This window comes from Squalius cephalus (assembly GCF_949319135.1).
Source record: "Squalius cephalus genome assembly, chromosome: 7".
Lineage (NCBI taxonomy): Eukaryota > Metazoa > Chordata > Actinopteri > Cypriniformes > Leuciscidae > Squalius > Squalius cephalus.
Genome location: NC_137128.1, coordinates 43,274,986 through 43,287,035, shown reverse-complemented (window position 1 = coordinate 43,287,035; position 12,050 = coordinate 43,274,986). Strand labels below are relative to the sequence as shown.

Sequence of the window (12,050 nt, the reverse complement as noted above, 5' to 3'; positions counted from 1 at the left end):
AATAATTAACTTTTGATTAACATTTGGGTTTACCATTCAAAGGTTTATGGTCAGTACGATTTTTGTTTTGAAGAAGAAATTTATGCTTTACTTCAGCAAGGATGCTTTAAATTGATCAAAAGAGCCAATAAAGACATTTATGTTACAAAAGAGTTATATTTCAAATAAATGCTGTTCTTTTGAACTTTCTATTCATCAAAGAATCCTGAAAAAATGTTTCAATGGTTTCCACAAAAATATGAAGCAACAACTTTTTTAACATTCATGATAATCAGAAATGTTTGTGAAGCAAATCAGCATATTAGAATGATTTCTGAAGGATCATGTGACACTGAAGACTGGAGTAATGATGCTGGAAATTCAGCTTTGATCACTGGAATAAATTACATTTTACAATAAATTAAAATAGAAAACAGTTATTTTAGATTGTAATAATATTTCACAATATTACTGTTTCAACTGTATTTTTGATCAAATAAATGCAGCCTTGGTGATAATAAGAGGCTTCTTTGAAAAAAATCTTACCAACCTCAAACTTTTGAACAGTAAACAGTGGAAGCTTGGAGACCTCGTACTTCACACATGCTAAGTCAACATGAATTTAAAACTGACTATTTACCCGTTCTCACTGTGAATGATTTATTATCAGTGCATGTCATTGCAAAGGGGAAAAAAAGGATTTGCATTGATGCACACTTCGTAGCCTAAACAGAGAAATAATACACTATCCAGACACCTCTGGCAGTTTGGCATGATATTTTTAACATACTATGATCTGGAAATCCTACTTTCGCTTACTTAATATATAGATAGTTTGCAAATTGGGATGAAGCCAGTGAGAATAACTGCATGACATGAAAAAACAGAAAGCTTCCAGCATGTCCAATTATTTTAGCCATTTGTTGCTCATTTGTGCCCACAAACATAAACACAGTGAGGAAATTTTGTCAGATCTGGGAGACTTAAGCATCCGTGCACAGATGGGAAGTGAAAATTGAAGCATGACTTAAAAGAAAAGGAAGGAAAGCATCTGATAAGAATTAAATACAGAGCCTTTAAGCATTTAGCACAACAGCTTCTCTGAAAATCAGAGGATTTGGGTTAAATCAGTTTGGCATGTTATCTGATGTTATCTGGCCAAGTCCATCCCATACTAATTCAGAGAGAAGAGAACTAAAAGAACAAAACACTCCAAATCAAATGTCAAGAGCTCGTTCTCACAACGCAGCCTCATCAATATGAAAGAAAACTAAATATCTCATGCAATATTTTGCAGACATTTTGTACTGAACCATCACAAACAGACCTTTCTCTCAGTTACTCACATATTTGAGGCAAACAAAAGAGTTTTGGAAGCACGCAAACTTTCTCAGACCCAGATCATGCCTGAAGGATTTGAAGATTTTTTTTTTTAAACTATTAAAAGGATAGTTCACCCAAAACTAAAAAAGTTACACTTTATTTCCATAGTCTACTTTAGACATTCTACTAACTTTGCAACTAAATGTCAACTAACTCAACTCAGCATACTTCATATTGTGTTCCACAAAAGAAAGTCACACAGATTTGGAACAGCATGAGGGTGAGGTAATGACTAAATGTATTTATTCCATAATTTTCTTCTATTTAAAGTCTATAGTCCGATTAGGTCGAGGAAATCCTGTCAGCTTTGAGAATTCTATACTTGAAGTAGCCGGAGCATTTCCAATAAGTCAGTAGGAATCATGGGACATACAGGAAGAGGAAATACAGAACAGCAGAGTTTCTTAACCTCTGCATCCTGTGGAGGCAAAACACAAACATGAACTCACGAATTCTTCTAAAACTGCTGATGCATAAAAGGAAAGATAAAATCAAGTCATAGAGATGAAGCTTCACTGCCTGTACACCTTAAAAATTCAGGTTCTTCATTGGCAGTGATGGAGAACCTTAAACATCCATGGAATCTTTCCATTTCACAAAAGGTTCTTTATAGTGGAAAAGGGTTTTTAGATTTTTTTAAATGTTCTTCACACTAAGAAAAAGTGGTTCTTATAAGTACTGTTCACTGAAAGGTTCTTTGAGGAACCAAAAATGGTTCTTCTATGCTATGGCATCACTGTGAAAACACCTTTTGGAACTGGAACTTTTATTTTTAAAAGGATAGTTCACCCTAAAATTAAAAATTAAAGGGATACTTCACCGATTAGCATTAAGCTTTGTATCGGTAGAAACCCGGTAGTATCTACCCGGTAGAAAGCCGGCGAACGCACGGAGCCGTGTCCACTGAGGTATGTATGATACACAGAAGGCTAGCATATAAATGTTTAGATAGTGTATGTGTGCAGTGCCGTAAAGCAATTCGTTACATCACGTGATATCAGGTCTCCTGACGCTGAGGCCGGCCCAAAGTTGCAAGGGTGGTTTTTCGGCTCACAGGCGCTTGGGGGGTGCGAGACGACCACCATTCAACCCGAAAAAAGTCATATAACTATTCCAATGACTCCGAAGCTGTTCGGTTAAGGTAAAAAAGTTACTTAGTTCACCTTTAAGGACCACAAAAGGAGAATAAAAAAAATAAAAATGCATCGCTCACATTTGTCCACATAGTGGCAGTGAATAGCGAGCAGCATCAAGCTTTTTTAAAAAGAAGCAAAAGTTCATTCGTTTCTTGTGACTCAAAAAGCTGTGAGGAATCAAGCTTAACAAAAACCCGACATGAAATAAAACCCATGTACCTTCTTCTCTGAGTTGAGGTGAATATATCCGTTGTGTTTGTCGTAAGTTATCGCGTTCACATCTGTCAACTGTCAATCCGACTGTCATCAGACAAGCGAGTTTCGGTCCGGTGATATTTGACTCAGTGAAGAAAGTACACGGATGCTTTTTTTGCTTTTGTTATTCTTTATCTCTCACAACTTTTGCTTTTCTGGACGGAGTGAACTGCAGCGCTAATAGACGATGTGTTCTCGATGTGTTCTGCATGTCTTCCGGTTTGTATTTCCACAGCATGAAGGAAAGATCTTACGGATTTATGAATGAACAGCACGTTTTAAAATCTTCTCGGTCATCTGACATTTGTTATGACATCCACTTCAAACATTACAGTGCTCATGATACCATTAACTCTACAATAAGTAAATTCAATTCACCAGCTGTCGTGCAGCCGTACAGAGAAGACCAATGGACAAGATCAAGAATTTCATTAAATAATAGTCCTACATTAAATTTCGGATTATTTTTCACCAAATCTTATACCCCAGAACACTTGTAATATACGGCACATGTCGCATGGGATCATTCTGTGATACTTTTGCATCTTTTTTAAAAAGCTTGATGCTGGTCGCTATTCACTGCCATTATATGGACTTTTTTATTCTCCTTTTGTGGTTCATAAAAGAAACACCACGGAGCTTAAATGATGACTTCATTTTGATTCTAGGGTGAACTATCCCTTTAAGAGTGAGGCTTTAATACAACATTCAGCATTTCAAATCTCACATTTTCACTACCAGTTTCAGTATGAAGAGCTTTGAAATGTTTCTACATGTGTATGAAGTTCTGAGGGGTGTGGACATCTGCTCAAATGTCACAAACAATGCAACCTGCCAATCCCAACACTGCAGAGATTTTCCAATACCAAACCCTTCAAAGGTCTACCAATGAGCCGTGAAAGAAACTTTATCTAGAAAGGCAGGATATTAAACAGGCAGTGAATCATAATCGTGGAACATTAGCTCCAGAGCTGGACTATATAATGCAATTTCAGAGCCAAACGTGAACAATATCCTTTGAAAATACAAAGACAAACTGAATGAAGAAAGTGGCAGTTACGTCTTCTATATCAGCAACTATGTCAACAACCGTTATTATTTTCCCCTCAATTGCTTCTCTATACAGATCCAGATGGACGTGACTGGTGTCCGTGAGAATCATTAATGAATCTAGGACATTGATATTCAGTTGCTAAGCCAAGTGAAAAGAGTTCAGCCACAAATACCTATTGGCTCAGAAGATCTACAATTGCACGATTTAAGGAAAAAATTGTAATGCAAAAAAAAAAAATGTTGTTGATAAAATTGTCTATTAAAAAAAAAGGTGTGTGTGGGGGGGGGGAATGGGGGAAGTTTAAAAAAAAATCAATAATAATATTAACAATAATAATCAAATTGATTAATCGTGATCAATCACATCTAATATCTAAATCACATCTAAATCACATTTTGATAATATCAAAGTAAAGGTATCCCAAATAATAGCTGTGCTGCATAAAGTTAAAGATTCTCTAAATAAGAATGCATTGTTTTTGTTGTATAACTCATTGATTGTTCCATATCTGACCTATTGCATTGAAGTGTGGGGAAGTGCCTGCAAAACATACATTAATCGCTCTTTTCTGTAAAAGTAAAATTGGATTAGAGTTACCAGTGGAAGTGGATACAGAGATCCAACTAATCCTTTATTCATACAACTAAAAACACTGAAATTTATTGAATTAGTAGAGTATAACCTTCTAAAAACCATGTATAAAACTCATCTGGAAAGTTTACCAAACAATTTGCAAAACAGATTCACCAAGAGGAAAAGTAGATATGAACTAAAAGGTACTGAGGTTTTTACAAAACCCAGGTTCCAATCGGCTGTAAAGGAAAAATGTGTCACAATCAAAGGAGTCAGTTTGTGGAACAGTCTTGATTGTAAAATGAAAACTTCTAAGTCCATTTATGTGTTTAAGAAGTATGTTAAATTATCAATGTTGCAGAAATATAATACTGCGGAGTAGCAGATCAACTTTATTGATGTATTTTTGTGTTTTGATGTCTTAGAAAAAGAGACGGCTGCATGAGACAGCTCAAATGAACTGGAACTGTAAATGATTTTGTGTTGATAGGGGGCAGACATTATAAGTTTTTACTTCTTTCTGCTCCTTTTCATTCATGTTAAAAGCTGTTGTTGCATTTGTTTTAAATGAATGAAAAAAAAAAAAAAAAAATATATATATATATATATATATATATATATATATATATATATATATATAAATAAATAAATAAATATATATATATATATATATATATATATATATATATATATATATATATATATATATATATATAAATATAAATTATTATTAGTGCTGTCAAATCGACAAATCGCGATTAATCGCATCTGACAAAAGTATATATATTCTTATTTTGTATTATATATATATATATATATATATATATATATATATATATATATATATATATATATATATATACAGGGTGGGCCATTTATATGGATACACCGTAATAACATGGGAATGGTTGGTGATATTAAAGTCCTGTTTGTGGCACATTAGTATATGTGAGGGGGCAAACTCCTCAAGATGGGTGGTGACCATGGTGGCCATTTAGAAGTCAGCCATCTTGGATACAACTTTTGTTTTTTCAATAGGAAGAGGGCCATGTGACACATAAAACTTATTGGTAATGTCACAAGAAAAACAATGCCAAAAACGTGCCAGCTTCAGTGCATAAAGAGGGAAACACATCATCATGTAGCAATTTCAAATATCCAGTGGCCTTGAGGTCTTTATGCACTGAAGCTGGCACGTTCCCTGAGTTTTTCCAGCAAGATGGTGCACCACCACATTATGGGTGCCAGGTCCGAGCATTCCTAGATGAACAGTTTCCTGGAAAGTGGATTGGTCGTCGTGGGCCAGTTGAATGGCCCCCAAGGTCTCCCGATCTGACCCCCTTAGACTTTTATCTTTGGGGTCATCTGAAGGCAATTGTCTATGGTGTGAAGATACGAGATGTGCAGCACCTGAAACTACGGATACTGGATGCCTGTGCTGGCACTTCTCCTGCGGTGTTGCTATCAGTGTGTGAAGAGTGGGAGAACAGGGTTGCATTGACAATCCAACACAATGGGCAGTACATTGTACACATTTTATAAGTGGTCAGAAACTTGTAAATAACTCATGAACGAATAAAGTTACGTTGAAACCAAGCACACCATTGTTTTTCTTGTGACATTACCAATAAGTTTGATGTGTCACATGGCCCTCTTCCTATTGAAAAAACAAAAGTTGTATCCAAGATGGCCGACTTCTAAATGGCCACCATGGTCACCACCCATCTTGAGGAGTTTGCCCCCTCACATATACTAATGTGCCACAAACAGGACTTTAATATCACCAACCAGTCCCATGTTATTACGGTGTATCCATATAAATGGCCCACCCTGTATATATATATATATATATATATATATATATATATATATATAACCACTTATAACCACTTCTCAATACAAATTTGGGAAGATGGTTGGCGCATGTTGTGACTCAAACGCATGTCATAAGCGATCCACAGATCTGCAAACTCAGAGCAGATGCAGAGTTCATGTGGAGCAACATTTACTATGAACTGAGATGCTGAAAACACAGGCTCAAGTGTAAAAGAACACAGTGCCATGATTCATTCTGAAACACGCAGTGCATATATTCAATTAAATCACAGACTTTGCAAGTTGATAACTGAAATTTCATTTTTATATTAATTAATCATGCAGCCCTACTCAGTGTATGAGCATCAAACTCCACACTAATCGGCCATCAGGTCAGTGCAAGTCACACGCTATTCTCTACTGTTAACACCGGATAGGGATTGACAATAGAATACTGAATACAGTAGAATACAGAATACTGGTTGACAGTTGACAGTATTCTCTACTCTCAACACCGGATAGGGATTGCTCTCAAATCATCTACATTTACATGTCTGTCCAGACAAAGGCAAATATTTGTACACGTGTATGATGGTTTGAGAGCAATCCCTATCTGGTGTTGACAGTAGAGAATAGCGTATGACTTGCACTGACCTGATTCTACAGCAAGCCTTGACACGCAGCGTCACAGCACTTTTACAGAAGCAAAGAGTGCAGCAAGAATGTGCAGACAAACACATGCTTGAGATTTATAATTTTGGCCCACTTTGTTTGAGTTTGTCTTTCCTGACAGTGTACACTATCATCTTCCCGCTGAATGGCACAGGTGTGGTTTACCTGTAGGCCACACCCACGCCCAAATATATCGATATGGAAACATATCGATATTGCAAAAACTTATATATCGCAAAAAAGTTTTTACGCTCGCATGAGGTGACTTTTCAGGCAATCAAAAAAGGAATATTTAGCAAATTGCAATGGAAACTTTTTTTTTCGCATTTACAGGTCACCGGCGTACGTTAAAGTCGATCATTCTTTAAAGATGACGCGGTATGTTTGGACAGAAGATGAAACAGAGTTCTTTATTAAACTCATAAAAGACAAAAGTATTACGGGAATACTGGATTCTAAACAACAAAGAAATGTTGCTTGCTTAAAAAAACAACAATTTATCAAGACCTTGAAGCAGATATGAGGGAGAAACACCAGCTCCCAGTATAAGGGGTTTTCCTTGCCATTTCCTTGGATACACGCCTAAGTCTCCTTCCATTAAAGGGGTGGTTGATTATGATTTCACTTTTCTAACTTTAGTTAGTGTGTAATGTTGCTGTTTGAGCATAAACAACATCTGCAAAGTTACAATCAAAGTTCAAAGCAAAGGGAGATATTTGCTTTTAAAGAAATTGCTTTTTAAGGACTACAACAAACGGCTGGTAGAGACTACACGACATTCTACATGTTGTCACTTCTTCTTGAGTCTCTCCATCATTGTCTGAATCTGGTTTGAACATAAAAGGCTAAATGTTTTTGAAATTTTCAATGCATGTCTGTGTGAGTGCAAGCTGTTGAAGCTCCGCCCCCTGTGCCGGGAGCAGCAGCTCATTTGCATTTAAAGGAACAGACACAAAATGGTGCGTTTTTGCTCACTCTCAAAAAATGACAATTTTAACATGCTATAAAATATCTGTGGGGTATTTTGAGCTGAAACTTCACATACACACTCTGGGGACATCAAAGACTTATTTTACATTTTGTGAAAAGGACATTATTCCACCCCTTTTAAAATAATGTCTAGTGCGGTGGCTGCGATATACGTAAACCTATCAACATCCATCGCCATGATTTATTGTGAGAGGAAAAAATTACGTTTCAGTCGCATAACATCGGTTAATGGAAACACCGCCAATAGCTTTTTATCGACATTTAGAAAATATCGCAACAGTTTTGTGCAAATTTGTAATGGAAACGTGGTTACTGTCAATCTCTGTTTTCTATAGAAGAAATTGGCTTTGTTTACATTTTTTTTAAAAAGTAAGATTTAACCCATAATGTTTCATTTCATTGATTATTCATTTCATTTGTTGTTCATTCAAATAACCAAGACCAAAATTCAGTTTCAGAAGTAAAATATCCCATTTATTTTCTCTACAAGGGGAACTGTTTATTATAAGTTATAAACCATTAAAACCAGATTGTTAATCAATGGTATACGCTTTTTGTTGAAGCAGTCAGACCGCATTATTACAACATTTTTTACAATAATCTTGTTTAACAGCGGAAGTGATGATAAAAACGATAACCAATATATTGGCATATAAATCTTAATTCAATTTTAGATGGTCATGAAGGTGTAACTTCATTTTGGATGCGCTTATCCTGTAACAACGTGATAAAACATGGGTGTACAAAGAATTCACACCATTCTTTCATGAAAGTGTTTTCATTATAATTTTTTGTGTAGCCTATAAGACAAATTTGCGTTGCACATTTTGCACTTAACCGTATTTTCCTTTTCAAAGTGATTTCAATCATATTTCAAGCAATTCAAAACCATCATGTCGAACAGTGAGCATCTGGAGTGTTTCAGCTGAAGGAAATAATCCATTATTTATTGGCTTTAGAATATAAGACAAATTTTCTTATCGGGTAATTAACGATAACATTAAAAATGAACATATCGGCCGGTATATAGTGTATCCCTAAAATTTTGAAATGATGTGATTCATTAGTTAGTTTGTTTCATTGTTTATAGCTCTTTTAACAAAAACTTTAAAAACAAATCTTATGGGAAAAATACTTCTAGAACCAAGGCAAAAGAAAATGATAAAGTGGGTGAGCACTGTCACACATATTCCAAGTTTTTTTGAAGCAGTTTGTTAGCTTTGTGTGAGGAATAGACTGCAATTCACTGAAAATCTTCCCCTCCATCATAGTCAAACCTATCATAAGTCATATGTACCACGTTTACAGTGCCTGTATAGTTCTTTTTTTTTATGTAAATTATGACAGGATTGGTATTTTCGGGTGAACTATTGCTTTAAATGAAAACAGATCCCACTACACCATTACTGGCACAGATTTAATGATTCTGAGACTCATCAGTCTTCATCTGTGAGAAAGTCTGCAGTGTCAGCAGCAGTTAATGAACACTTCTTGGATGTAAATCTGACTCACGCTAAGTGAACCAAGTACAATTAAATTCTCCTCATCACATTCAAAGCACTGGATAATGGTCTTGCCCCCAACTATCCTTCTGATCTCAGTCATAAATACTCCCCATTTCGCACACTTAGATCTTCCGATACCGTCTGTTGACGATCCGTAGGCACAAACTATCATCGTTTGGTGGAAGGGCTTTTTGTACCGCTTCTATTCCCCAACACATCTTTCATCATTACACGATTTCAAAACCCACCGTAAAACATATATTTGATCTCTATTGACTCTATGATCAGATTTTTACGTATATGTAACTATCTATTATGTTATCCATCTCAGTTTATTTGTATCGCTTATGTCTATGTTTATTTGTACTTTATTATAAAGCAACCTTGAGTTTTCTGAAAGGCGCTATATAGAATAAACATATTATTATTATTATTATTATTATTATTATTATTATTATTATTAAAACTGATTCACTCTATGCTGAGTCATCTGGACAGGTTTACTAGACCACACAGAGGAACTGAAGCATACATGAGCTGCAGTAAAACTGTCTTTTGGCATTGTTCACTTCAACTATAATTAAGCATGGAGACACTCCTAAAGGTCAGCATTGTTACTGTGATATAGCCTATATGCTTCAATAGAGGAGCGCATCAGATAATGCTTGCACATTTCATTTTACCGGTGTAATATTACAGGTGTTATTATGTGCTGCCTCAAATAATAGTTAGTGGTAAAATACAAAGCAGAATCTCACATCAAAGTTACAGTAGCAAAGAAACCATATGAGAAGCAGGAAGAGTAAAGGGAACATGTCACCAACAGTTATTATGATTGCTGCATCTGAACTAATAATTATGGAAATGAAGAGTATCAGTCCTTTTGTAACATAAGATTGATTCATTCAAATAAAGCACTGCATGTGTGAACAAGCTCAGAAGTTACAATAAGTACCACGGTGCAATGATACATCATTTCTTTATCAGATGGTAAAACTATGGATTGATGGAGACTTCATTTTTTTGGAAAACAGTGTCCTACAAAATATCACGTTTTATACACGTATTTGTAGGTTACTAACCAAATGCAAACTAGTGACATTGATCATGTGACTCTTTGTATGGATGGGCAGATGTTCTTCCAGTGACGCTCAACATCTCAAACCATGCTGGAGAACATGATCATCAGGTTTTGTTCATGTCATAATTTAATTGTAATGAAAATGTTAGTATTTAATTACAAAAGAAGGTATTATCATATTATTGTATGATGGTATTAAGACTGTACTGCCACGTAAATACCACCAAACAAGACCCAGTATTATATAGGATGTAAATCATTATGTACATTATTGAGGGAGACACAATATTCAGAATTATTTTCAATGTCAGATTTCTACTTTACGTTTGGTCCCCCCAATCTTGAGAATTTGGTTACATCCTTGGTATGTTCCCGTAGTTTTGCTTTAAGTGGCATGAAATACATAATTATCACTTATGTTAAACACCAGACAAATAAATGTAACACTTCAGATTTTAAATTGCTCAACATTTACCTTGTATAAACCAGCCACTTAAATAAAGGTAAATTAGAAAGATGAAGTCCTATGCTCATAAAAAAGAAAATAATGTATTAGTCATTGACGCATTTAAAATGCAATTAAAAATGCAATTTATACCAAATAATTATTCTATTATGAATATGTTTTTAATTTCTGGAAACAAAGTCATTCGCTATTTTTGACCTTTCCATTAAAAAGGATATTTTTTTTCAGGTCAAATTGAGTAGCCATGAGAATTTGCAATATACACACTTTAATTATCCTGATTTGGGAATGTTTTGATAAAGTAAATGTAAGTAAGTGTAGGAAACAGTGTGAACTTTTAAAAAAAAATGCATGAAACCCAAATAAAAACTGATATTATATATTAATAACTGGGCACTGGGCATATTGTATTAACAAATGGGACATAAAACTTTTTATGTCAGACAATGGTCATGTCACTGACCCAGATATAATGTGTTGTGTGAGATGTGCTTGTATCCTATGGGAAGAAAAAGAAGTTAAAGGTGGCAGGTGAACTTTGGTGAACTCAGGCTGGATTTCACAATCTTCGGCTTAGAACATGTTAGACAGAAATGCATATGTAATAAAAGATCAGACTTACCCACGAGCACACACACAACATCCATCAGCACAATAAACAGCTTGTTCTTCTTCAGCTCTGAGTCTGGCATGACTGTGATCTGTTGAGCTCTTCTGGGCTTTATGGAAACTGAAGCGACTCGTATGATATTCGATGCGCGCGTTCTTCCGGGTGTTCTGTGTCACCTGCGGTAAAGGTGAGCTGATGATGTAACGCGTCCTCGCTCACGCTGGCAAATTTCACGGACGTGAGCTTCACGCGAGTGAACAAACGCTTGAAAAGTGTAGACTGAACCGCAAACTGTTGAACTGACTTTACTCGCCCAGGTACACGCCCACCGCTGACGTCAATCTGTGTTCTCTCTCTCTCTCACACACACACTGACACACCGGAGTAGAAGAGTGAAATATAATAGGAGATTAACTCGTTCAGACTAGTGTAGCCAGTGTAACGGTGTGTTGGCACACACAAATATAGCCTAATATTGATAATATTTCTTGTGTCGTTACTTAAAGAAAATGTATACTACAGCTCGTAGAG

General features: G+C 35.6%; 1 protein-coding gene across 1 annotated transcript in view; it reads right to left on the bottom strand.

Moving 5' to 3' along the window:
• Positions 1-11,800, bottom strand: part of plpp2a (phospholipid phosphatase 2a) — a 37,316-nt gene extending 25,516 nt beyond the window's left edge. The window contains exon 1 of the mRNA XM_079876849.1: positions 11,532-11,800. Coding sequence (XP_079732975.1) covers positions 11,532-11,601 — 70 coding nt within the window. The 5' untranslated portion in view covers positions 11,602-11,800. The remainder of the gene's footprint in view (positions 1-11,531) is intronic.
• Between the last annotated feature and the right edge of the window lie 250 nt (positions 11,801-12,050).